The sequence below is a fragment of the Lagopus muta genome, chromosome 5 (genome assembly GCF_023343835.1).
Source record: "Lagopus muta isolate bLagMut1 chromosome 5, bLagMut1 primary, whole genome shotgun sequence".
NCBI classification, from domain to species: domain Eukaryota; kingdom Metazoa; phylum Chordata; class Aves; order Galliformes; family Phasianidae; genus Lagopus; species Lagopus muta.
The window spans coordinates 65,536,398-65,564,265 of NC_064437.1; the positions used below are offsets into that span (position 1 = coordinate 65,536,398).

A 27,868-nucleotide genomic window follows, 5' to 3' on the forward strand; every position below is an offset into this window, starting at 1 on the left:
GTTTTGTTCAGAGAAAATCCAGAAGCTGTGCTCCAGTGTCAAGTGGAAACGATCAGGATTTTTTCATCAACAAAAAATGTATAGGAAGGAGTGTATTTTCTGTATATGAGAGCCTTTTGAAAGTGAAGTGAAAACATAGTGGCACGTTTGCATGGCTCCGCACACATGGAGACAGTGATTTCATTGCACTTGTGTAGGTAAGTATTTGCTGATATATTCACGGTATGGCCGAGATTTGGTCAATGTAGGAACAATGATGCTTTTCTTCTTTGGAGCTCCTTTCTGTTAACAGCTGTGTTTAACAGTACCCTTCTGTTCTGCAAGTGCAGGACTTCCAGGATCACCTGGATCCCCCTGCTGGGATCTGAGTCTGCCACAGCACAGCTGACTGTGGTGGCACTGGAGTTCATTGCTGTTCCAGCCGTGTGCTTCTTTCGGAGCTCAGTCAGGGCCAGCACTGTGCCTCAACAACTTGAGTTCTCTGTGGACTTTTTTCTATGTATATAGGCGTACCTCCCCTTTTGTGGGGGTGAATTTGCAGTTGATAATTGGAATTCAGATGGGTTAGATCAAGTTGCTCCTCTGGGGACCATTTCTATCAGTCTTTAAATATTCATGACTAATTCTGTGTGTTCGGAATCTGTCCATATTTAGGTTATGACAACCTGCCTGTGTACTCCTCCCATCATGTTGTAACAGATTGCTTGAGAAACAGAGCTGTACTGTAGAATAAACATGAGATTGTATGAGCTAGGCTGCACCATTTATTCCTTTATGTCATCGTCTGATCTGCACAGCAAATCGAGGGGAGTTGGACTAGATGGCCTTCAGGTCTCCTCCAACTATTAAGGATACTGTGAAAGCCAACAACAAAAAGAATGAAGATAAAATCTTTAGTTAAATATTAACAGAGACATAATAAACTGCGATTCATTGTCTCCATACTTAATTCCAAGGAACGGAAGGATTAAAGGGCTGTGCTTAGCACTGTTCTAGCACTGCAAGGCAGATGAGCTGTTCCTCCTTCTGTGGAAGCATGATGACTGTGCTGAAGCTCACCAGGGCCATAGCAGCTCATCCTATGGGCCTCTGAGCATCCTGGTTTTGCAGCTTAATGCCTTGTCAAAGCCCAGTGACAGTTGAGGACGGCGCTGCCACCTGGGAGCCAATTAACTGCATCTCTGCCTTTATGGGCAGATCAGTGTAAGGCAGGGCTGAGTAATGCTCACAGAGCAGAGGAAAGGGATGGTGCTAATGAGAGGTCATATCAGGGCAGTCAGGGAACCTGGGCTGGGGTTTTGCTCTGGGTCTTTCACTGACTGTATCTGAAGAATCTGTAAAGCTGCACACAAAGGATGTGTCTGAAGGAAGCTGTGGGAGCTGTGTTGTGTCGATACGGTGGGAGCCCTAAGAGCAAACACACCCCAGATGCAGGAGTTGCGGTGACCCAGAGTGTGGTTCTGCACCCTGGCACGATGCAAATGGTCAGCAGCAAAGATGTGAGACAGATCCTGAAGGGCTCCTTGGAGCCTGCTTTAATGAAGAAGCTAGAAATAACCAAGCTACTTCTCTGAGGGGAAATTAATTGCTTTATAACGATATCCTAATTTTCCTGAGCCTGCTGCGGCTTTCTTGTCATCATGTTCTGATTTCTAGTGTGGGGCTGCTGCTGTTGGCTTTGACGTTTTATTCTGCAGCTTTCCATGTTGGGCTGATCAAAAAGGCCTGCAGTTCCCATGACCTTCTTAAGCCTTCAGGAGTGGTCTCGGCTGCATGGCTTCCCTTTTTTTTGCACTTTAGTCAGTATATTCTGTGAAATGTTGTTCTATTTAAAGTTCTTCTGGTAAGTGAAGAGTGGAAACTGGAGGATTGGATGAAAACTTGCTTGTTTCAGTATGATCCAACAATTTGAGGTATCTTTTGAGGTTCTTCGATAGGTTATAGTTGAATGTGAAGACAGGTGTCCTCTGATCCATTGAAGTATGTCACCGGCGCCGCCTGCCTGAAGAGGGGAGGCAGATGTGCTGGGCTGTCCTGGTGCGTGGGGCAGTGGGACAGGGACCTCCTTGGCCATAGAGAAAGCAGTTTAAAAAAAAAAAAAAGCATATTGCTGTGGAGTTCTGGAGAAAGCTCAAGATTTCTGCTTTGATGCTGATGTGGTGATCTCTGAGATCAGAAGACAGACCCGGATGGTACAGCCAGTCCTGGTGCATCCAAGTTTTTGTAAGTAACTGCTAGCTGGAAATAGAGACATCAAGTAGGTGTCTAATAGCCTGTGTACCTTGGATGCTAACTGGGAGTCCAGTTAATAAATAACTCGTTCTACTTAGTTTTATTAACCCCTGACTGTGTTAAGTGTTGTGTAGCTATGGGAAATACTTTGTATGGAAAACTAAAGGGAAAGAAGGACTGTTAAACGCGTAGAAGGACTGCAAGAACAATGGGAAGATAATTTTATTTCAGATTTTGAAATACAGGCTCCTTATATTTCTTATACTTCATTTCAGTTCAGCTTTGTAGGTTAGAGAAGAAAGATCTGGCAACCAAACACAGGGGAGATGCGCTTCTCACTGGGTTTACGTTCCCACTTCATGCCCAGCTCCCTGGTTGCATCCCCCATCCTGGGGCCGCGCGGTGCTGCGCTCACCCCGCTGTGTCCCCTGGCCACTGTGCTGCTGTGCGCTTGTCGGTGGGGTGTCAGCACCCGGCCTCATCCGGAAGGCCTGAGCTGGGGAGAGACTGGGCTTGCTCTGCAGACTGAAATCTGTGTTGAAGATGGAACAGACTATAGTTGTCCTCAAAACTAAGTTAATAATACTTGTGAATTACTTGCTATGGAATTTGACTGCAAAAAAAAAAAATTCTTTCCTCCGGAACAGACTGTGTATTGGTGCATGGCATCTGAAATGTTTTCCTATTCCTGACTGCAGGAAGGGCTGTGCCCGCTCTGTGTGCCCACTCTGCGCCTGGGGGAGGCTGTGATGGCCGGGTGCCGTGGCTGCGCTGTGCCCAGCCGCCTCCTGTGCCGTCCCCGTGTCTGCAGGGCACGACTTCTTGGCTCGCTGCTGCTGTGAGAGGGCAGAGCGGAGCTGCGGCTCGGCCGGGTGCTTCGCGGGTGCTGCACAGGTCCGGCCTGCCTGAGCGCGTTCTGTAGGGGGAGATGTGGTTTGCTCACTGACGTGTGACCTTTTAATGTTCATTGAAATCTCTGCAGCTTTACCTAGTCCCCGTGGTTAACTTGGTCTGTGCCGGCTGGTTAGGATGTGTCTTGCTTGAAAACGCCGTCTCAGCACTTCTCAGTGGTATCCTGGAGCCCTCCCTCCTACTCAGTTCTGGCTTCTGCTTTTTTCTGCCTCTCGATAAGGGAATCCCTGCTTGTTGGAGGCTCGCTGAGGACCTCCCCCGAAGAAGCCCGGGAAGCTCTGTGCTGCCCCAGCCCCCTGGGGGGCCCTGTGGGTGGGACCTGGGGCCGTTCTGCTCTGATGTCAGTGCTGTGCTGTGGTTGTGACCATCCTTAGTGCAACCAGTAGGAATCGCAGCAGGTTTGCTGTGACTGCCTGCAGCATGTTTGGGACGTAGCAAGGTTTTTTATTTTATGGAGACGGAGAAATCGAGTCAGTTCCCATCTGCTTGGTTCTAGTTAGGTGCTTGGCTTTGAGCCTGTAGCTGTTGTGAGAGTTACAAGAACATGCTTTAAATACCTAATATTATAATGTGGTGGTGACTTATTTGCATATCTGCCTTTCAGCTCTTCTTCCATGATGGATGTGTAACTGAGTTGTTCATGCTGATTTGCAGAAACTCTTTCCCTCTGGGGAAGGAAAAATTACAATATCTTTACTGAGGTTGCTGTCTTCATAAGTCAGCCCTGAGCACAGGGGCAGTGTTCCTTTGCTCTTCTGACAGCAGTTAACCTGTCACAGTACAAGTGGGTGTTCCCAGGGCTGCCGAGAGGTGCAGCAGAGCGTGCTTACAGCTCTCCTTTGAAGTGCATCCTTGTTCTTGTGGTGTCTCTTAAAGTGTATCCTCAAACACTGGTACCCAAAGGGCAGGGCTCAGAGCAGCTCTTCCACTGAGACCTATGGCACATCCAGAATGCTTCAAGATGTGAAAAGTGTCAGGGGAACAAGTCAATAAAAGCAATCTTTACTTTTTGACAGTTCTCCTTGTGTTTGAAGCACGTTTTCCTAAACAGGAAAAGAGCAATTCCAGCTCGGTTCAGAAATGTTGATACTAGGTGAAGTGCACTTCCTTGTGACAGAGAAAAACAGAAGTGTTACCTCACTGCAAACAGGATATCTCTTAATAGTTAGGTTTAAATATACAAAATTTTCCATAGTGGCTTTGAATTTCTGGAGCCACAAACACAGAATAGGATTTTGGCTGTATCAGTGTTATTTCTGGCTGGGCGTCAGGAGAGCTCTGCTGATAGCTCCTGATATCGCTCGTTCGGGTTGCAGTGTTGAATCAAGCCTGCCACTGCGTTAGATGTGACTACGAAATGTTTGTGGAAGTTGACCTTTGTGTTTGTTTTCGTTCCTTCATACACACAGGGCAGGACTGTGTGCTGCTGTCAGGCCCTGGCTGTTCCTGAGGGCAGGCAGGGCTCTGGAGAGAGGCTTTACGTGCAGTACTGAGCTCTCATTTTGCTTAATGGTCAAGTGTGTGCTTATTCTGGTCTGGTGTGCTGAACAGTGTATGTGCAGTAGGTCAGGAAGCAGAACTTCTTTCCCCTCTTAAAACCCCCTAGAATTTTCATTGGGCTCCATCACTTCTGTTTTATGAACAGAAGTGGTCTGCTGCCTCCATCCCCCAGCCTTAAAGGTGAGGATCCAGAAGCTGAGCCAGCGATCGCTGCAGAGCTGTTGCCTGTGTTTCTGAGGGGCAGCGCAGAGGTGGGAGTGGGCCTGTGTGTGCCTGTGTGCAGAGAGCAGGGCACAGCCTCGCTCAGGAGGCGCAGTCCTTACACCGGCTGTGCAGGTACGAGCCCTCGGGCCTGGGAGCAGCGTGCTGGGAGGCTACAGCGGGTTGTTGCAGAAACAGGCAGGGTTTCTTCTGATACTGACTCTCATAACTGATGCACTGTGCGGGCGGGTCTGGCAATGAACTGTACTGAAATGAGATGCTATTTTTGTGATCTGGAGAACATTTCTAATTCTACACTTGTGCTTTAAATTAATCTATGCCTTTTTAATACAGTTAACTCCAGCTATTTTTATTTTCCTCTGTGTCTCTGTGGAGCTTTCTCCCAGTAGCATCATCCCCCATGAGCTTATGAGTTGCTTCTGGAGCCCAGCATGAGAAGCTATCCACACGGATGCGGGCAGTGCTTTCTGGCTTCTCAGGTTCAGACTGTGCCATGATCTTGCTCACGTTTGCATGCAGCTGTCATTCCAGTGGTCATTCCTGCTGGGAACCCCTGCTTAGACTGTTGTCATGTGTCCTGGCAGCTGTAAAATGCTTTTCCCTGCTAGTGGTGAATGAAGCCTTGGCTTGGATATCACCTGCTCAGACTACATTTGCACGCATATTCTCTTGTCTTTGTGAGAATAGCTGCTTGACTTTGCTGCTGAGTTCCCTTGTTTTCTGCAGCCATCCTAAGAGTTTTTTTTGCCAGGTAGTATTGGGAGGTTATGTTTGTGTTGGTTTTCCCCTCATCTTGTGGCTGAAGTTTCTAACTTCGATTGCTCACTTGGTGGGCTTGCCAGGAGGAGCGTGTTTGTCTCTCCCAAGGTGCCTCTGTTACGCTTGGGAACTTAATGCAGAAGGCTTTTGTAAAACCTTTCAGGGATGCTGTAAGAACAGGAATGACTGATATATTGAGATCAACAGGTTGGTGATGATGTGCAGCTGACTGATCTCCTTGTGCTGTTAGATTTTTAACTCTTACATATTTAAGTAAATATGTATTTAAATCTTCTATGTCTAAGTTTGCTGGTGTGCAGGCTGTCTCAGGTGTGTGCAGTGCCTGGCATGCTGGCATTAACAGCTGCACCTCAGGGTTCTGGGCAAGGGGGAGAGCTGGGATATTGCTGGGTAGAACAGAGAATGGGAGGTGAAAACAGGAGCTGTATTTGCTGGTTGTTTGACTGGAAAGTGTGATGTGAGAAACTGCTCTGAACCTAAGATGGATGGAGGAATGCAGTCAGGTGGAAAACAGATCACAGAATGGCCCAGGTTGGAAAGGACCTCAAGGATCATGAATCTCCAACCCTGCCACCACAGGCAGGGCCACCAACCTCCACATTTCATGCCAGCTCAGGCTGCCCAGGGCCCCATCCAACCTGGCCTTGAACACCTCCAGGGATGGACGGGGCATCCACAGCCTCTCTGGGCAGCTGCTCCAGCACCTCACCACTCTCATAGTAAAGAACTTCCCCCTGACATCCAACCTCAATCTGCCCTCCCTCAACTCCAAACCATTTCCCCTTGTCCTGTTGTTATCTACCCTTCCAAAGAGTTGATTCCCCTCCTGTTTGTAGGCTCCCTTTAGGTACTGAAAGGCTGCAATGAGGTCACCCTGCAGCTTCTCTTCTCCTCGCTGAACAAGCCCAGCTCCCTCAGCCTGTCTTTGTAGGGGAGGTGCTCCAGTCGCCTCCATCATCTTTGTGGCTCCTCTGGACCCTCTCCAACAGCTCCATGTCTTTCTTGTCCTGGGGGCTCCAGCCCTGGACGCAGTGCTGCAGATGGAGCCTCACAAGAGCAGAGTAGAGAGGGACAATCACCTCCGTGTCCCTGCTGGCCACCCCTCTTCTGATGGAGCCCAGGATCCCATTTGCTTTCTGAGCTGCAGGAGCACTGCTGGCTCATGTTAAGCTTTTCATCTATCGAGACCCCCAGGTCCTTTTCTGCAGGGCTGCTCTCAAGGACTGCTCCTTCCAGTCTGTATGGATGCCTGGGATTCCTCCAGCCCAAGTGCAATATTCTGCACGTTGCTGTGTTGAACCTCATCAGGTTCACCTGGGCCCACCTATCCAGCCTGTTGAGGTCCCTCTGAATGACATCCCTTCCTTCAACTGTGTCGACCGCGTCACTCAGCTTGGTGTTGTCAGCAAACTTGCTGAGGGTGCGCTCGATTCCGTCATCAGTGTCACTGATAAAGTTGTTAAAGAGCACTGGACCCACGATAGAGCCTTGGGGGACACTGCTTGTTACTGGCCTCCACCTGGACATAGAACCATTAATCAGCACCCTCTCTCTGCAGCCTTTCAACCAGTTTCTTATCCATTGAGTGGTCTACCCATCAAATCCACATCCCTCCAATTTGGAGATGAGGATGTGGTGGAGGACTGTGTCAAAGGCCTTACTGAAGTCCAGGTAAATGACATTGGTTTCTTCTCCCTTGTCCACCAATGCTGTCACTCCATCATAGAAGACAACCAGGTTGGTTAGGCATGACCTTCCCCTGGTGAAGCCGTGCTGGCTGTCTCAGATCACGCACTTGTTCCTCATGTGGTCAACCATGTCATCCAGGAGGATCTGTTCCATGATCTTCCTAGGCACAGAGGTGAGATGCACTGACCTGTAGTTCCCCGGGTCCTCCTTGCTCCCTTTCCTGTCAATGGCAGTGACCTGACCCTTCCTCCAGTTATCCAGGACCTCGCCTACAGCCACGACTTTTCAAATATGATGGAGGGTGGCTCGGCAACCACCTCAGCCAGCTCCTCCAGAGCCCTGGGATGCAGCCGTCTGGTCCATAGACTTGTACACATTCAGTCTCGTGAGGCGGTCTTGGACCTGCTCTGTCCTGACAGTGTGGGGGGGATTTACCACCCCGGTCTCCACCTGGAGGTTTAGGGATGCAGGGCTCAGGGACGTGAGAAGTACTGGAATCCTGGCTGCCAGTGAAAACCGAGGCAAAGAACTCATTCAGTACCTCAGCCTTCTCTTTGTCCGTTGAAGCCAGCTCTCTTTTCACATTTACCAAAGGAGGTTCACTCTCAGAAGCCCTGGAAGAAAGTTGTATGGAGCAGAAATTGGGAAGCAAAACTCGCTCACCTTCTGCCTTGGTAGCTGAGCCGTTTGCTGTCTCCACCCTTCTGCTGCTTTACCCATCTCATTATTTACGTAACTTTATTCCATATCCAGATTACTGTCCTATTCTACCCTTTATGGTTTCATCTGTATTAAATCAGTGATACTTAATCTTAAGCATGCAAAAAAAAAAAAAAAAATTCTGTAGAAGACTGTGGATGAGCTGTTTTTCACTTCCAGAAAGTAATTTTGAAAAATAATTTTGCAGAAGTAACATTGCTGAGCAGCAGAGAGCTCATCACAGCTGTGCAGCCTGTCGGGTCCCTGCTCATGCTGCAAAAATAGTTAGGTTGCCATGTCTGGTGCTGGAGTTTGAGGTGGATCTGTCTTTGTTGTGGAGTGGTGAGAGCTGGGGGTGGTGCAGCACAGAGGGGTCTCAGCACAGCACTGTAATGCTGCACCTTGCTGACAGCTGTGAAATTTGGAGGATTTAGTCCTGGTTTATTTGTACTTTAGAAAACATACACATCGTGTTTTCAAGTTTCTTTCTGTATAAACGGTGAGAAATGATTTTTCTTTCATAGGAATAATGACAGGTACTCATCTGGCCTTTGGAGTTTGAAAGAAGAATAAAGATGGCAAACCCAGAGCAGAACTTAGTGAGTGCTGTGTGGCATTTGGTCTGGCTGCAGGAGCTGGGGCCATCCGTGTGGTTGTGGGAGCTCCCAGCATGGGCTGTACCTGATGCCCACTTGATGCCAAGAAGCTGTTGCTCACGCTGTGTGGTGTGGGTTGGCATCAGTGATCTCAGTTCCTTGGCGAAACTGCTGCTTTGGGGCAATCAGTTAATTCAGTGGGTACTTTGTGAAAGCTGGTTTGGATTTCTGCACGGTTTGTCTGCTGACTGTTGAGTTTCTTCGCTTTAACTTTGTGAAAATCTGCAGAAAGGTCCTCGGGGACTTAATTCTGTAAAATGTGGATGCGAGGTCAGCTGCAGGAACAGAAATGAATTGGATCAATTTCTGTGTCTTGTTTTGCAGTGATGTATTGAAAATTACAAAATGGTAAGTTATTGCTCTTTATTGCTAAGGAATCATTCGGTGGGAGCTGCAGACAGGAAGCCGTGGGGAATGCGATGGGGCTGGTGAAGTCTGCACGGCGTTCTGTTCGAAATGCCGGTCTGTGTCGTGGCAGTTGTCTCCAGGCATGTCTTTCCCAAGCAGTGTGCTGTTAGTGCCTGTGACTCCGCCACCCGCTGGGTGTGACGCCACCCCTGTTGTTTGGGAGCAGCTTGATTCATTGGTTCCACTGTCCGCACTTGCAAGTGCAGAGTCAGCGTGGTAATGTTATTTGTCGAAAAGGTTGATAATTATTAACGTTAAGCCTTTATTCGGGTTGTGCTGAGAACGGTGATTCTCCTGAGTACGGTGAATGCTTTGATGCTTCCCTCTGCTGGTGGTCGCAGTAATCTTATCTGCAGTATCCATGGTGATCCGGGGGGACAGTGGATACTTATGGGATTTGACCTGTCCTGCAAAATTCTAATTTAATGTAACAGTTGCTGAGGTGTTTTTGTGGTCTGGAGACAAATAAAAATTGGATAAGTGTCTCAGCACTTTAGAAAGAAGAAGAAAACAAAGTCTGTGAAGACAAAGACTGGGCTGTGGGGTTCAGGGTCTCTCACCAGAGCTGAAAGGTTTGTGTGAGAAATCATTTTGTGAGCTCTGATTGTACTTTGGTGTCATACTTGAGCGATTTCTACTGGGCCTTTTTGGACGAAAGACAAGTTTTCTGCACTGGATCTTCAGTATGAATTTAAGTAAACCATTAGATCATGCAAGAAATGTGCTCTTCTCTCTGTGTTTTCCTGCTGGAAGTTTTGGAGCATGTTTCTGAAGGCTGGGAGTTAAGGAAGGCATCTGGGTGGCAGTGGCTCAGAGGCTCCTACCAGGATGATGTGGGCTGGCAGGTGGCAGGCAGCTCTGGGGAGAGCCGTGGTGGTGTGGAGCATCAGCTGGGATGTCAGCATCACTGCAGGCTGCACAGGGCAGAAGAACCAGGTGAAAGCAGTGCTTGTTTGGCTCCTAGTTCTGCTTGTTTATACTTTGTGACATGAAAGACTGGTGTAGGGTGAGGGCAGTTTGTGTTGCGAGTTATCACAACTTGCTTGGGTTGTGCAACAAAGCTAGATGCAAGGTTTCACTTTCACAAGTGAAACTGCCTGTGTGCATCTGTTGGGCTGAGAAGCTGCTGGGTTGTGGTGTGGGGAGGCTTGCAGAGCCGGGACACGCTGGTCATTCTATGTTGGAGGTTTGCTTTCTGCAGCATGGCTGACTTCAGAGGTAAAACCCAGCCAGGTGTGGGCACAGGCAGGCATGCAGCAGCTGCTGCAGGGCTCTGTCATGTCGGCACTGCAGCTGCAGGTCAGCTGGAAGTGGTGAGACCTTGGCCGTGGAAAAATGGGAACCTCACTGGATGTGATGCCAATGCTGCACATGTAAACAGGGAGCTGACTGCAGGCAGCAATATGTGTCTGTCCTGCTCATGCAAATTAACTTTCCATACTCGGGGACAGAAGTAGCCTAAGTCTGCTTAAGGAAAATGAAATGTAACAAGTTTGTGACCATTAACGCAGGGTAGCAGACTAGTAGTGTGAGCCTCGGTGCTAATAAGGCATCTTTCTGACCTGTGTAGGATCTTTGTTTTAGTTTAAGCAGCCATGAATTTTTTTAAACAAGAGAGGTGTTCATAATTTGTTGTTCAGTAGTCTGCAGTTTTTTGTTAATAAATTGCATGCGTTCTGGAATCCGCTGCTTTTGTTCAGAGAGCATGCACCATCTGACACAGTGCTCACTCATGTTCCTGGCTTTTGTTGCCTGCCTAGTATTTCCTTCCTTGAGCATCTATATTTAGTGCCGAGAAATATTCACTGTGGCATAGGACTAAACACAGTTGCCTTTCAAACAAAAGGAAACTGTTCTCTTTAGGGATAAGCATTGAACGAAGGGCAGGATTTCCTGTGGAAACTCAAGTGGATGAGAGCGGACTTTTACTTTGAATGCAAGGGCAAAAAATGCTAAACGAGAAACCTGGGCAACTTACACTAACAGAAGATATTCCCTCTTGCCTTAATTATTCCCTTACTTTTTGACATATATTTCCTTAGCTTGAATTTGGCCATCTTTGGGGAGGTGGTGAACAATGCCATTTTAAAATGCTAAGGCTACAGCTGTCCAGAACTGACAAGCTGACACTGCTGTGTGGCTTTGCCGATCATTTTTTAGTACCAGCAATGAGGGCAGCTGCTCTCTGTGCTCCATGTTACATCTCTGTAACGCAGCTTTGTGCCACATAAGACGGGGAAAATGCTGCAGTCTCACCTCTGAGGATGAAAAATCAGCTTTTATAGTCCAGAAAATCAGTGACAGATAGGACAGGCTTTGAGAGAAGCAGATTTGTTTGCTGGTAGGTACAGCTGCATGTGCTAGAAGATACTGAATGTGGAGTTTCCTCTTCCTTGCTAGTAGCTCTAAAAAGAGTCTTTCAGGATAAAACTGCTGAAATGTCAAGTCTGTCCCAGTGATGAGAAGGGACGAAGCCAAGAGCTGGGCAGTCTCAGCAGGGGATGAGAAGTTGTTTTTCTTTTTGTGTAGTTGCAGGAACACCATTTGGTTGCAAGTCCCCCATAGAAATCTCTTTCAGTGTATGTGCTGGCTGATTTGCTTGAAATGTAGGAACTCGGGAAGTTTGCATGCTGTTGTAACCCATCCAATGCTGCATGGCTCAGCTCCCCAGGCTGGGGCAGTCACACCCCGGGTCAGGATGGCAGGACTTGGTATAACAGTGACCACCCTGTGTCTGAGGCTGTGAAGTGGAGCTGAGGGGGCAGAGGCAGAGAATCTAAAGGTTACTCTTGTCTCTTATAAAGCAGAGGTGCAGAATGGTGTTCCCTTTGCTGGTGGCTGACATAAAGACCATTATCATCTCAAAGCCCACCCAGCTCCACCCTCTGCCATGGGCAGGGACCCCTCAGTCATTTCAGGCAGCCCAGAGCCTGTCCAGCCTGGCCGTGGGCACCTCTGGTAGCCAGATCCTCCTGCTGTGGGGCAGGCCAGCAAGCAGGTCATGCAGCCCCTACTGACTGCATGGAGACAATGAAGCAACTAAGAATATGAGATAGCAAAGATCTTAATAAATTTACACCCCTCCCATTTCTTTTTTAAAGGATTTTTGAAAGTTCTCACTGAGGACAAATTCCTGATGGTTCTTGTGTGAATGTTTTATGGAGGCTTTAGGGCTGTAGAATCATGGACTGGTTTGAGTTGGAAGGGACCCTAAAGATCATCCAGTTCCAACCCCCTGCTGCAGGCAGGGACACCTCCCGTAGCCCGGGTTGCTCACAGCCCCATCCAGCCTGGCCTTGAATGCTTCCAGGGAGGGAGCATCCACAGTCTCCTTGGTCAACCCGTTCCAGTGTCTCACCACCTTCACAATACTGAATTTCTTCCTGATATCTAGTCTAAATCGACCCTCTTCCAGTTTAAAGCCACTTCCCCTTGTCCTGTTGCTATATGCTCCTACACTAAATCCCTCCCTAGCTTTTCCGTGGGCACCTTTTGGGCCGCTAGAAGGTCTCCCTGCTGCCTTCTCTTCTGCAGCCTGAAGAGCCCCATGTCTCTCAGCCTGGCCTTGCAGGCAGGTGCTGCAGCCCTCGGATCATCTTCGTGGTCCTCCTCTGGACCCGCTCCAGCAGCTCCAGTCCTCCTTGTGTTGGGGGCCCAGAACTGGACGCAGTGCTCCAGGTGGGGTCTCCCGAGAGCAGAGCAGAGGGGCAGAATCACCTCCCTCGCCCTGCTGGTCACCCTTCTCTTGATGCAGCCCGGGATGCAGTTGGCCTTCTGGGCTGTGAGAGCAACTGCTGGCTGTGTTGCATTGTAATCAGTCAGCACTCCCAAATCCTTCTTCTCAGGGCTGCTCTCAAACTGTTCTCTGCCCAACCTGTATCTGTGCTTGGGCTTGCTAGGATGCATCCCCTTGATCTGATTGAGAGCAGCATGGGTTATCATTTTTTGTTTTGTTTCTCTTTTAGAGCAAATTAAACCTTTCCTTTCTGAAGGAAGCTCAGTTTTTGTCAGCATTCCCTTGCTAAGCAGTGAACGAGCAGGAGCTAGATTGCTTGGTGGTGTCCAGCAAGAGTAGGAGGCAGTGGGCACAAAGTGAAATACAGGAAACTGTTTAGGGATGAAAGCTTTTGGTGTGCTCCAAGGCTGCCCAGCGAGGCTGTGCTCCTCTGTCCCTGGAGGTGCGTTTGATGCGCCTGGACGTGAGTTGCCTGCCATAGGCTCCTGCCAGGAGGGGGATGGGACGGAGCCCTGTGTTCCTGCCAGCCCTGTGGGCTCAGATCCAAAGCAGATGTAACAGACATTAACTACTGCATTACAGCTGCTGCATTTTCATTTCCCATAGTCCTTATCCAAACCTGTGGTCAGCACAGCAGATCTTGTGGGCAGGTATCCCTGAGCTCAGTGGGTGTGAGGGGCACAGTGGACACAGCTGAATCAAACGCCTGTTGGGACAGCAGTCTTTGAAAGCAAACAGGAAATGTGACGCTTATCAGTGCTCCCCAATATTTACTTGTTTAAACAGCGGGTGGCTTCTTCCCCTGCTTTAGGTTTTGTGGATGCTGAAATTCAGGCAGGAAGGCAAAAAAAGAGGTAACTTCTGCGACAGCAGTAAATTTCGTTTCTGTCTTTCCCTAACAACAGGAAGAGTGCTGGAAGTGAAAAGCTGTATGTAAATAGCGAACTGTCTCACAGAATCCCAAAATGGCTGAGACTGCCAGGACCTTGTGGGGCCCTCTGCCCACCCAGCCGCCCAGAGCCGTGCCCAGCCCCACGTCCAGACGGGACAGGAGATCTCAAGGAGGAGATCCCACATCCTCTGGGTCCCTGTGCGAGGGCTCAGCCAGCCACCCAGCACAGCAGTGCTGCCCATAGGCAGGGGAGCTCCTGGGCTGCAGCTTGTGCTCATGGCCTGTGGGCCTGGCCCTGGGGATGTCTTTGCACCTCCACTGGGTATTTGTGCCATCCCTGCGGTGTTTCTGAACAACTTCTGCACATCATAGGGCCATTGACTGAAGATGCATGCAGTACAGAACCACATCAGATAGAAAAAATAAACATGAAACCCACTCTCTACCTTAAATTGGAAGTCATTTCCAAGCATCTCCTTCAGTGCTTTGTTTCTGGTAAGCAGCTTTCATGTGATCTGCTGTTGCATATTTATGTTAGGTTACTCTGTATATATTGGTATGATGAGCCGTGTTTTGGTATGCCCCCTGCTTCACAGAAAATTGATGGCTGCCTTTAGGACTTTGCTTTTCTGATGTGAAAGATTCTGTTTTGCTGGTCATGGAATCGGTTCTGTAGCAATCCTGGGAAAGTCTTGGACTTTCCCAGAATGGCTCGGGTTGGAAAGGACCTCATGGATCATGAATCTTCAACCCTGCCACCACAGGCAAGGCCACCAACCTCCATATTTCATGCCAGCTCAGGCTGCCCAGGGCCCCATCCAACCTGGCCTTGAACACCTCCAGGGATGGACGGGGCATCACAGCCTCTCTGGGCAGCTGCTCCAGCACCTCACCACTCTCGTAGCAAAGAACTTCCCCGTGACATCCAACCTCAATCTGCCCTCCCTCAACTTCAAACCATTTCCCCTTGTCCTGTTGTTATCTACCCTTCCAAAGAGTTGATTCCCCTCCTGTTTGTAGGCTCCCTTTAGGTACTGAAAGGCTGCAATGAGGTCACCCTGCTGCTTCTCTTCTCCAGGCTGAACAAGCCCAGCTCCCTCAGCCTGTCTTTGTAGGGGAGGTGCTCCAGTCACCTCCATCATCTTTGTGGCTCCTCTGGACCCTCTCCAACAGCTTCCTGTCTTTCTTGTCCTGGGGGCTCCAGCCCTGGACGCAGTGCTGCAGATGGAGCCTCACAAGAGCAGAGTAGAGAGGGACAATCACCTCCGTGTCCCTGCTGGCCACCTCTCTTCTGATGGAGCCCAGGATCCCATTTGCTTTCTGAGCTGCAGGAGCACTGCTGGCTCATGTTAAGCTTTTCATCTATCGAGACCCCCAGGTCCTTTTCTGCAGGGCTGCTCTCAAGGACTGCTCCTTCCAGTCTGTATGGATGCCTTTCATCTCTGATCAGAAAGCGATTATCTTGTAAATGTGGCTATCTTCTCAAGAAGAGATCAGGTATTGCTAAGAGCAGTTGATAAGCACTGCTGTACCTCACTGTTTAGAGCTTGTGAAGTTTAAGTTCTAGAGCTTTTCTCATGGAAGTTCCTTCCTACAAAAGTGAGCAATTGAGTAGTATTGCATCCCTGGCCCCCAAACACATTCTGGTTTCTTAATCAGCCAAAATATTCAGGAAGAGGGGTAATTTTTATAAGTGGATAAGTAGAATTTTATGTATACGAATGTGATGTCTTGATGCAGTCTTTCTTGTGTGACTGTTCGGTCCACATTTAGGCTTTGGTCTGCTCCCAGCTTTGTAACATCAGACAGCAGCAGTGGTTCTTTTTCTTCCATATGGTCAAAGAAGATCTGCCATAGCTGGCAGGGTGTTGTTATTTTGGCCCCAATACAGTATCTGCTTGCTTTGTTTGGCCTGAAGCAGAGGAAGCTGAGGGCAGCTCCCATGTGTTGGCCCTACAGCTTCCCAAAGGGGAGCTGCAGAGAGCTGCATGGAGCTCAGCGAGTGCTGCGGCACTGCTCTCAGTTGCAGGGTGGGGGGTTGGGTTCTGCTGTGTGGAGATGGGCTGGACTGGAAGTGTCCCACGAGGACCATCAGGTTGGAAATACACAGTGATTCTATGTTTGATTCTTTTAGTTCAGAAAACCTGAATGCAGCTTGAATCAAGATAACACCAAGCAGTTTGATATGTTTGTTGCTGGGGACTGTAATGTTTCGGTGGTTTTTTTTTTTGTTTTTAAGTTGTTTCCTAGCATTGTCTCCAGTTTACTAGACTTCAGGTTTTAGTTTGGATTAATAAGAGGCATTTGAATCTTCTCAGATTGAGGACTTTGAAGTCACTAAGATTATTGATTTGTGTTGGAAGTGTCCTGTAGCATACATAGAAAAAACAGATTTGCAATTGGCTTTCACATCTGTCTGTTGTGGTTCAGTATGAGGTTAGAGGCCATGCGGAAGGTCTAGCCTGCTGTAGGATGGCTTTTCTCTGCTGTTCCACCCGTGATGGCTTTTAGGCAGTATTTTGTACATTGCCTACTGTTCTGCAGTTACTGCTGGGGCTGTTTGGCCCCAGAGATCGGGTTGGAGCCATGTCACGCATACAAAAAGACATACTGAATTAGCTAGCCTGCCATAATTGTCTTCAAAGCATTCGTTTCTTGCTTGAAAGCCTCTTGGGTCTGTGTGTTGCTTTGAGACAGCAGGGCACTGTGAGGAGGCATCCTGCTGTCACGGCCCACAGGCTTGGCGCAGCACTCAGGGCGCTTCCAGGCCTCCATGACATCACCTCCAGGAAGAGCCGGCCTGCCCCCGGCCCCATGGCTGTTCTCACTGCTGGTCTCCCTGCCTGGGAGCAACGCTGGAACTAGAAATGTGCTGCGTGTTGAACTCTGTTCCTGCTACAACTTGTGTGAAATTTGAATGACAGGATAAGCACAGTGGCTGCAGGCTGGGTGTTTGGCTCTCAGTGCATCTCGCTGACCTGCTGGCCTTGATCAGACTGTTGCCAGCCATTGACTGCAATTCCCTTTTTTTTATTGCTAGGGTTCCTTTCTGACTTCTGCTGTCCGGCTCTTTGGGATGGCTGTGCGGAGCTGTGCAGGACTCAGCAAACAGCATTCAGCTTAACTGCTGGGTTTGTTATGTGTGTGGGGCTCTGTGTTGTTTCACTTCTCGAAGTTCACAGGCTCAGCAGTTTTTCATGTGGGATTTGAAAGGAGGGGAACTTAATTATGCAGCAGATTTAACTTTTGAAACTGGATCCTAAAAAAGACTGTATCCTTGCTGTGTATGTTTTAAAAATAGTTGTTATAGATAATGATTAATTGTCTCTGGGTTTAGCCTGGGGAAGTGTTTAAAGATCTAATTAAAAAAAAAAATACAAACAACAAAACAACAACAACAAAGAAAACGGACCATCTTGTGTAGGCAGGATAGAATTGTGGTAGTGGTTGTCAATATTGCTAGAGCTCTACTTTGTCTATCAGAACGCAGGAGCAGATTAATGTTACTTAGTGTTGTTTTCAGTATAGGGTCTGGTTTCCCCAGTCCATTCCAAAATCAGGGTATGAAGTAATTGAATGCTTGAGTCTGTTAATACAGTTAATCCGTGCTCCTTGCAAACAGTTTGGGCTGATAAATACATAGAGTTGGATTAGCTGTTATTGTTAATACTCTTAATATGCTGCTTATTCAGATATCTGAGAGCCTTTAATCTTTCTGTAAGAAGCTGGTAATAAAAGTTAAGTTTGAGACGTGTTGGGAGTTTACTAGGGTAAGGTTACAGTTGAGATTCACAGCTTTATTCAGATCCTGGCAGTTGCAAAGCCCTGTATGTCAGTAAGTACTATGCCAGGACATGTATTTTCTTATGCGTGGGATGAGGATAAAGGCGAGACAGCCAGGGCTGGGATTGGGTCTTGGTTTGTGTTTCAGATGTGCTGGGGGAAGGTGTGCATGCAGGAGCATGATGCTACTGTGGCTATGGTATGAGTGTGCTCACAGGAATGGCAGTGAATAAATGCTGTCCAAAAAGTTATTGAACTTCAGTTCTTTCAAGGATGTACTCAAATGTATGCTAGCCCTGTGTGAATCAGGTCAGCAGTGTCAGGCCTACGTGCTCACGCTCATTTCCAGGTCCTGCCACAAGCCCATGTTTTCCAAGGCTCTGGCAGGCGTAGCCACCGACTGCCTGGGGTCTGCAGGGCAGCGTCGGCTGTGTGACCCCGGGGGGGGCTGGGCACCCGGGCTGTGAGCTCCCAGCGCCTGCACTGAGAATCAGAGCAGTGGTCTCAGGGAATCCCTTAGTCCACCTAGGGCTCTGGGAATGTTTAATTCGAGCGCTGAAGAGTAGGTTATTTGTACCTTTTGTCCAACTCGTTGTGCAAGGCCCAAGCAGCCAGTTCTCCATGTGTTCATGCTGAAGCTCAATGAGTTTTCACAAAGTGAAAAAGATGAGATTATTATTGACTAAAAATAAACTTCGAAAAAAAGAACATGCTTTCTATAATTCATGTACTTTTTTTCCATTTTCCATTGAGTAAATCTAGTACAACTTTGTAGGAAATGGAAATACTGGGCAAAAGATAAACTAGTTGTATGTTTGTTTTGAAAAGCTGCTTGTTTGCAGGATATTGGCAGCTCATGCGGTATCCATTTGTTTGAAAGCTTGCGCCTTTTCCTTATTGCCTGACCAATGCAGTAACCAGTGTGAAACTAATAGACTTCAAATACGAAGTCAGCATGAAAAGAGGCTGTAGTGGGATTTGAAATTCCAGGAAAATGTCAAAATCTCTTTGAACTGAAGGGAGCGGCGGTGCATGGTATGAGCATCCTGTTGTTCTGACATGGATCCATGTGGTTCTACAGGCTAGAGTAGGTCGAGCTAGGTTTTAGGGACAGGCTTTGTATTTGTGGCTCCACTTACTGCACGTGGTTAAATGAAAGGTTAGGATGAAGGCTTGTGCTCTCAAGACCTCGGGCCGTTTGTGGGGCTGAAGCGCACAGTGAAGGCAGGCTGCCCAAGCTGCTCTGTGCCTCGCATGGCAGCGCGCTGGGAACGGCGCCTCGTGGGCACAGTGCCTGCGTGCCGTGTGTGAGGCCGCCTGGCGCCTGGGCGGCTTTTGGGCTGCGAGGGGCCGTGAGGGCAGGCGTGACAGAAAGTCACTTTGTGCTCGGGAAAGTGACGCTTCTGAGAGTGCTTGCCTCCTTTCTTCTATTCTCTCCACTGCTGCTTGAGCTCAGCGCTCTTCGGCTGCCTATCAGAGAACGCCCAGAGCAGATGGCGGGCTGCGGAGAACTGGAGCGGCAGAAGCCAGAAAGAAGCAGGCTGATAAGGCTGGGTTTGGGATCCTGAGTGCTGGGAGATCCGGAGTGCTGGGAGATCCAGCTCAAGTGCGTGGATGAAAGGATTCAGCGCAAGGGAGGACAAGGAAAAGATTACCTTCATTTACATTACAGAAAGAACGAGATAATTTAATGAAGGGCAAAAACTGCGTGGATGGGAAGAAGGCCAAAGAGTCTGGAAGACACAAAATGTGCTGTATCTAGTTTTAAACAGAGAAATAAAAGGAAGATAAATGATCTTTCTACTTGACTGTTATCTCTAGTCTTTGAGAACTTAAAGTAATTTACACAGAGGTGACTGGGGAGAAGCTGGGAGCAGAGAGCTGGCTTACAGAATCTCGTCCAAGAGCGCTGAAAGCAGAGCGAGGATGTTGCTGTGCCCGAGGCTGCAGGAGAAGCGTGGTGGTGGAGGCTGACCCAGCGGCAGGCTGGGCCTCGTGCACTGCGGGCGGCTGGGGCAGGAGTCCTAAGCCCAGCTTTCTGTGAAGGAGTCCTCGTTAGCAACCTGGTAGTCCAATTAAATGTAACTGCAGGATGTGAGGCTAGCAGACTTCACTGTCATGTTCCAGTGCTGCTGCTCCTTCTCCTGATGCGTGCATTTTTGCTACTGCTTCTTCAAAAGATGTTATTTGGGAAGTCTGCAACCTTTGTTCTGCACCTGTTAGTATTTTTCACATTGAGTTTTTGTCACCCCTTGTTATCTGTTCCTAAAAAGCCTTGGAGTTAAGCCACAGAACTGAAGAGAGAAAACTGGCTTCAAATGGGGAAGCACAAATCAAAAGTAAACTTAAAATACAGAGTAGAGATTGGGCCAGCAGGATATGCAAATGTGTTGGGTTCTGTTAATGAGGGGTTGGGTGGGTATGGTGGGGTGGGGCTTTACTTTGGGCAGCCTGATCTTGTGTAGCCCTGCCTGCAGCAGGGAGTTGGAAGGACGGGGCCTTAAAGGTCCCTTCTGGCCTTAAACTGTTCTTATTCCTGAGCTGAAGTCCTGGAGACGCATGGTGAAAGGCAGTGGTGGATGCACAGAGCATTCCTGCTGTGGCTTATGAGGCTTATAAGTAGTGTCTGCTGTAGCCGAAAATAAGAGGGAAAGAGAACCTGTTAAAAGCTGCCGATAATGCCTGTGATATTCCTCCATGTGAGTCTGTCTGCGGGCTGCTCCCGCTTCTTCACTTGCAGCTTCTGCTGCAGCCATCTGCAGCACGTGTAGCCACTGTACATTTGTTTCACACTGGTTTGAGGTCTTGAATTTGTTTGGAAACTGATTTTTCTGTATCTGTGGGCATCATGTCTAGTCAGAGTTGTGGTCTGAGATGGTGATGCTCTCCATCTGTAACACCTGTCCTTCCTATTGAATGGTGTCTGGTGATATCTGGTAGCTGCAGGTGTTCGCTGTGCCTCTGTGGCACCTGCTGCAGCAATGTCCCAAAGCGCTGGAGGGCTGAAGCCTGGGAAGAAGCCAGGAACCCATCTGTTCTCGGGGCAGCTTGGTGTTTCCACTTACTGGAGGAGATTCAAGAGCAGCATGGACATACGTCGTTCTGTTGTGCTCTATGCTATCTTTTCGGGGGCTGTTTCAGGGCACTGTGCGTCACCTACTTCTCTCCCCTGTGAAATACAGGAGCAGGGCAAGCTTTGCATTGCCTTGTGCTGTGATGAGGCTCTGCAGGTTGTTTGCAGAGGTTGCTCTGACTGCCTGGGACCTAGTTTGCCAGGATTGTTGCCATTTAGCTGTGAGGCAAATGGGTGAACCAATACCACTTCCAGCTATGTTTAACAGCAAAGTGATGTTGTGCTTTGTTTTCTCCTTTGGGATTCTTGTAGGATAAATGCTTTAAATACTCCTGATTGGTAGCAATTTTTTCTCAAGCAAGAACAAGCTTAGTTACTCTAATTTAACATATAGGGCATGTGTCAGAATTTACAGATGTGTATGCTGATTCAACTGAAAATTTCCAGATGTGCTAAATAAAAGCTTTATCCTGACATAGAAGGTGTCTGAAACTTGGGGAGGCTGTCAGTGGGGGCCATCACACTCTAGTGCACTGCCTTGAGTTCAGGTGTGGGGTTTTGGGTTTGCTGTGCCCCCATAGGCAGCTACTTGCTGTAAGTACAGGCTGTAGGTAAAAATAGTGCTCTTTCATATATATGTATTTTTACAAATGGCTGGTCTCTGTCCACTTTGGATTATTTTTCACAATTAATAGGCCTTCGGGGCATCTAGTGGCTGGTGTAAATAAGGTAATGGAGAGTTAGGACTCTGAAGCTTTTTGATTTTAAGTGAAAGCTGTCTGTCACCCACTAAATAGCACTACTTTCAGTTTTGAGAACAAGCACAGCAGTTGGTCTGCCTGCAGTCTAGTGCAGGGCTTGCTCATCTAGTCTTCATAACAGCCAGAAATGATTAATTGGAAGCTTTGCAGATCCCAAGATCTTGCCTTCTTGTTGGATTAAATTTGGCCTTCTGGTTGAAATCCTGCAGAAATTGCATGCAACACGTGTAAGCAGGTCCCATCTTAATCCACATCTGTTCTGGTTACAACCAGTACGTCCTGTGCCACTGTCAAAACTTACAGTTAAGAACTGGCTTGAAATCACAGCTCCTGGTTGGTTTGTTTTCTCGTTGTTTCGTGAAAGTCGGTTCTCATCATTATTCATGGAGTTGTCTCGTGAAGTTCAAAATGAGTGGAAAAAGGGTTAAGCTTGCAAGAACAAGTGCTTACAGAGACAGTATTCTTTTGGAGAGAATATTTTATCCCTTGCTTCATTGCCGGCAGTTTTTTGTGTCTGCAGCTTCCTTGCTGTGGCTCTGTAATATTATTTGGCTGAGCGGAAGGGCATGAATGGGAGACATGAATGTTTTGCCCTGTGTTTATTAAAGATGACCCCGAAGTTGGGCTGAGCCCTGTCCCTCTGGCTGAGAGGTGGAGCTGGGCCAGGCGTGGGATGGGTGCACAGGGCCAGGATGTGAGGAGGGGCTGCTGGTCCCTGCGCTTGCCTGCTCTGAGCCCAGCAGCAAGTTGCCACAGGCAATGCTGAGGAAGCTGGTTGTGAGAAAATGAGAGCACCTGGGGAGTGGGAGCTTCACCTCCTTGTCCAGTTATATCTGAATTTGAGACCATTAAGAATGCGCGATCAACAAAAGGGAGGGGAGAGCAGGGGACAGAAGTGACACTTTTTTCCTCTTGGCTTTCAAAAAATGTCTTTTTTTTTTTTTTTTTTTGAAGGAATGTGGGTGCAGGTTACTCAGTTCTTTATGGAATAAATCTGTAAGTGTAGAGTTGTGTTCAAATAACTGAAAATAACACATTTTGGTAGGAAAATGCAGCAGAACAGGACTGTGGTGCTGGTGTTGGCCTCTGACCAAACACTGCCTGAACGGTTGCTGGGGGAGGATGGGGGACCTCTGATTTCCAGTTCCGTGTGTTCTGCTGTGCCCCACAGGCACTGTGCGTTCCTACTGTTTCTGTAGAAGAGTGATTTGGTTCTGTGCTTTCTGCCTACAATGCAGGAATTAGCAAATCTTGCTGATAAGTCAGTAAATGTCCACACTTGATGTGTAGAAACCATCTGTCCACCTCTATAACCGTATCTGGTGTGCTGTGTGCTTCATAGAAGGCACAACGCAGTATGTTTTTGCTCTTCAGTTTTCATAACTTCTGTAATGACTTTGCACACTTCTCCCTGTTTGCTGCTGACAGGAGCCCCAGTGTCCTGCAAAAGCACAGCTGTCTGTGAGGCCGTTTGTTAGAATTAACTCTGTGTAACTTGAAACTGTGTTCTCAAATTGCAAAAACTGGGTGTCAGCAGTTCACACAAAGGTTTTGAAATCCTGGCGTACTTCAGAAGCAGGTATTTTGATAAGCGTCAGGTCTGTGGATCTAATCACTGGGTCATCTTGTAAGAGCAGGGATGTAGTGAAGTCATAGATGAAATGCATCTCCCTTAATTGGCGAAAAATGGAAGGCACCAAGAGAAGGACAAGGGCTGTGATATTGTTGTGAAAATGTATTACTCTTGTTCCTAACTTTTTTATGTTTTGCTTTTCAGCCAGAAAACTTGCAGAAGAATTGGCTTCAGGAATTTTATCAGGTAAGGTGAAACTTCCTTCCTTATTAATAAAATAAAGATCTTTTGCTTTTGTGAAGTTGAAGTTCCTATATCGTGTTCAAAACCAGTCTTAAAAAGAAGTGCCCTTGGATTTGTAATGATTAGTGTGTAGGCATCATTTGTTCTCATTGACAGTCTTCTGGTTTAAAACAGCTTGAGTGCTTTGTAAAAATAAGTAATATATATGTTCACATTTTTATTAAAATCTTAGCCATTTCTGATGGTGGTTTGCAGTAGATCAGCCCTCTTATTTGAATTCGCTTGAAATTTTCCCATTTTAGAGCAATATAACAAGTACTGGAACTGTATCTTAAACATGTTATAAGCTTAACTGTGTATTTTTTAAGTGTGAAAGCCACTCTAACATGTTCTGGTTTTGTGTTAGAGGTTTAGAAACCTTCCATCCTTTCTGTGTAGCATTAGTGCTGTTTTACTTTGATAGTTTGTATCACAGCTTCCAGAATCGATAGGTTCTGAAGTTCCTTTATTCGTTATTAAATCCCTTATGTAAAAATGGTTAACACAACATTCTGCAGTTCAGGTTTTAAAGTGAAACTGCAGCAAACTGGATTTTCAGTGTTTTGTTACTTTTTTGTGACTGGAATTATAATCTTGGAAGGTCAAAGTTCCAATGCCATTTATGTCCACCACTGCAATACCATATAACACTGCAGTTTCTAGCAAGTTGAATGCAATTGCAATGAAATGACCAGTTTGAGATTCATATTGTCTATCAGCTCCACGAAAGATGAGCTTATTTTTCTTCAGTCTTGATTGATTAGTGGGGTTTAATTTGTATGGGTTTCCTTGGCTAATTCTGATTTTAAAAACCTTTTGACACTAAAAAAGAAAAAAAAAACAAACCACAAAAACAACTCCTATGAAGGGAATATATATTTAAATAGATGGAAGCCTTTTTTTTCGCATTTAGATCACTGAATATTTTATAACATCGTGTTACTTCTGCATATTTATCAACAAGACTGTATGTTCAGTTGTTAGTGAAGCGGGGTGTGCGCTACTGAAGTGTCTCCAAATACTTGGTGGAAAACAGGAAAAGGAGGGGAGAAGTGAGCTGCTAGGATTCTGGAGCAGAGACCACTGGTGTGGAACTGAAGTACGTCTGTCTTTGTCCCACTGAATGTGGAGCACACCAGGCTCAAAGCAGGGAGAAATGGTTCCTTAGTGCGCGTGGCAGGTTGAGTCCGGGTGCGACCAGCTGAAGTGCAACTGCAGCAGCCCTGAGCCCATCCCTCGGATACAGCAGTTCTGCTGCCTCCTTCCTTTCCTCTCCTGCCTTCCTTATCTGCAGTCCAAGGAAGCTGTGTTTAAAACAAAAATGTTGCCAGTTCTACTCATCACCAGTAGGGAATGACGCAAACAGTCCTCAGGAAGAAAGCAGGAGCCTTGAATCCTTCCTCCTCACGTCAGTGCCTTGGGTAGGATTGCTGCTTGCTCTGTTTGCTGCTAATGTGGTAGGAAGTGGAGTAAAACTTTAAGGAAGAGACTAACATGCTGTGCTAAAAGTAGCGCTGCACAGTCCTGATGTTAGGCTGCATAGCAACCCAGTACATGTAGAACTTCAAATATATTTTTATTCAAGTTCTGCATGCTCGAAGTCCTCTGCAAATTGAAATTCATCGGAAGTGCTGAAAACTGGCTTTTAAAAAGGCTGGTAATGCTTCTTCATAAACTCAAAACCCAGGTAAACCACAGACCACAACTTTTTTCCATTCTTCTGAGGAATTCAATTTGCATATGTGGTTGTGTCACTACAGTTTGCATAACTTCTGAGAGTGAAGTCCTTGTGCAAGCTGTCAGAATAACCACTGCAAAAATAAAAGTACTCTGTTTAAAATGTTTTTAGAAATTAAGCCCATAATGAAAAGATGTCTTCATGTTTGAGTAATGGAGTTAAATCCAGCTGGTGATTGGTTATGAGTGGTGTTCTGCAGGGGTCCTGCTTCGGCCACCACAACCCTGGGCAATGCTACAGGCCTGGGGCAGAGTGCCTGGAAGACTGTGGAGAGGAAATGGACCTGGGGGTATTGATTGATGCTCAGCTGAACGCGAACCAACAGTGTGCCCAGGTGGCCAAGAAGGCCAATGGCATCCTGGCTTCTATCAGAAGTAGTTCCTAGCAGGACCGTGGAAGTGATTGTCCCCCTGTACTCAGCTCTGGTGAGGCTGCACTGGAACTGTGTTCCAGTTTGGGCTCCTCACTGCAAGAAAGACATCACGGAATCGTCAGGGATGGAAGGGAGCTCCAGAGATCGAGTCCAAGCACCTGCCAAAGCAGTTGCATATACCAGGTTGCACAAGTAGGTGTCCAGGTGGGTCTTGAACATCTCCAGAGAAGGAGACTCCATAGTCTCCCCAGGCAGCCTGTTCCAGTGCTCTGTCACCTCACTGTGAATAAGTTCTTGTGCACATTTGTGCGGAACTTCCTATGCTCCAGTTTCCGGCCATTTCCCCTTGTCCTGTCTCCACTCACCACTGAAAAGAGTCCGGCCTCGCCATTCTGCCCCCCACACCTTAGATATTTATAGACCTGGATCAGGTCCCCTCTCAGTCCTCTTTTCTCAAGGCTGAACAGACCCAGTTCACTCAGCCTTTCCTCATAGGGGAGATGCTCCAGGCCCTTCACCATCTTCGTGGCCCTCCGCTGGACTCTTTCCAAGAGATCCCTGTCTTTTTTGTACTGGGGAGCCCAGAACTGGACGCAGTACTCCAGATGAGGTCTTACCAGGGCAGGGCAGAAGGGGAGGATCACACTGAGGCTCTGGAGCGCATCCAGGGAAGGGCAATGGAGATGTGAAGGGTCAGAAGCACAGGCCTTACGAGGGGCGGCTGAAGGAAGCTGTGATTGTTCAGTGTGGAGAAGAGGAGGCTCAGGGGAGACCTCATTGCTCTCTATAACTACTTGAAGGGAGGTTGTGGTGAGCTGGGGGTCGGCCTCTGCTCTCGTGTAACAGTGATAGAACTTGAGGGAATGGCCTCCAAATGCACTGGGGAGGTTCAGGCTGGACGTTAGGAAATACCACTTCTCTGAAAGAGTGGCCAGGCGCTGGAATGGGCTGCATAGGGAGGTGGGGAGTCACCGACCCTGGGGGTGTTCAAGGAACGTTTGGATTTTGTGTTGAGGGACGTGGTTTAGTGAGAGCTATTGGTGATGAGTGGATGGCTGGGCTGGGTGATCTTGTAGGTCTTTTCCAACTTTGATTCTATGAATGTCAAGTAACACATTAAGGAGCATTTCTATGGCTTTTTGTTTAAGTTCCAACAACTTTAAGCTAAGGATTTTACATCAGCACAGGTCACTTACTTCATGTTTTATCATAGGTTACTGCTATATGCGTTTCCCAGAACATAGCATGTGAAAGACTTTAACGTTTAAGTAGCCCATGCTAAATTTTTTAAGTTTGTGCCCCATTCCATGGGCAGTCTGATGTAGCACTTGATCTAGCACGTGCCTGCGGCAGGGGGCTGTTGGAACATGGTGATCCATGATGTCCTTTCCAACCCAAGCCGTTCTGTGATTCTGTGGTGTGATTCTATGAATACTGTATAATCACAGTCTTCTATGTTGGAAGGGGCCTTGGAAGGCTGCCCGGTGCCACCCCTGCAGTGAGCAGGGACACCCACAGCTCCACCAGTGCTCAAAGCCCATCCCCTGCTCTAGGCTGTCTGCAGCGACTGCCCCCACCTCTCTGGGCAGCCCATGCAGTGCCTCGCTGTAACACGCTTCTTCCTTATGCCCAGCCTAAACCTTTTATCTTTAAGTTCGAAAGCATTTTCCCTTGCCCTACATTAAATCTTGCATATTTTTGTGTTAAATTACACAATTTAACCAAGAAATGCAGATTAAAAAAAAAAATTGAATTTTAGCATGTAATTTCATCTTCACATTTCATCAACATAGCAGCCCTCAAAGCTCACTACTTTATTACCTTTCTGAGCACTGTTGATAGAGCTGATAAATGTTTTACTGTTTTACTTGGATGTATCAGTCCCTTGTGAATTTGAAGTCTGCCTTTTGGATGACAGCTGACTTTGTATTTTAAAATTGGTCTACTATCAAACGCTGGGTGGCTTTTTGCCAGTTCGCAGCAGTTGCTATTTTTCCCCTAAGGAAAAATAAAGCGCAGTGATGGGGCAGACCGGCAGAACTCAGCCCAGCTATTTATGGGCCCCGGCTCCTGGCACAGCCCCAAGGCTGCTCCCAATGTGCTGCCTGGGCACACAGCTGGCTGCCTGCAGGAACAGCCCGAGCCTCAGCCTCACTGCTGCTCTGGTTTCCCATTGCTGGCTGTGTGGTCAAGCTTTTCCTTCTCGCTGCTGTATTTCTTTTCATTTGGTTGCATTGGTGAATACATGGTGATAATGTTGTGGTTTTGTAACGCTTTTCCTTGTGATATAAGCTGAAGGTATTATACTACATTCTGGTCTGTATATAAGAGGGCTTAAAGTCAGTCTGAATAATCCCCTGCAAAGCAGGGGCAAGGTCAGCATTTCAAGTAGTGGCATTTTAGGGACGAGAAGAGGGTTCTGAGGAGACGGTCTGCCTGTCCATTAATGCTTAACAGACTGGTTAAAAGGTTAAAGCACGTCATCCGGTTAAAATACAGGGTCATCAGAAACATTCCCTAAATGACTGGGTGACAGTGTTCCTTCTCTTCTGTGGACTA

At 47.5% G+C, this 27,868-nt stretch overlaps 1 protein-coding gene across 6 annotated transcripts in view; it reads left to right on the forward strand.

Annotated features, from left to right (window-relative positions):
* The window catches only part of INPP5A (inositol polyphosphate-5-phosphatase A), a 210,061-nt gene that overhangs the window by 21,511 nt on the left and 160,682 nt on the right, over positions 1-27,868 (forward strand). For all 6 annotated transcript variants that reach the window (XM_048944013.1, XM_048944017.1, XM_048944018.1 and 3 more), the window contains exon 2: positions 23,121-23,162. In XM_048944013.1, the coding sequence (XP_048799970.1) occupies positions 23,121-23,162 (42 nt within the window). The remainder of the gene's footprint in view (positions 1-23,120; positions 23,163-27,868) is intronic.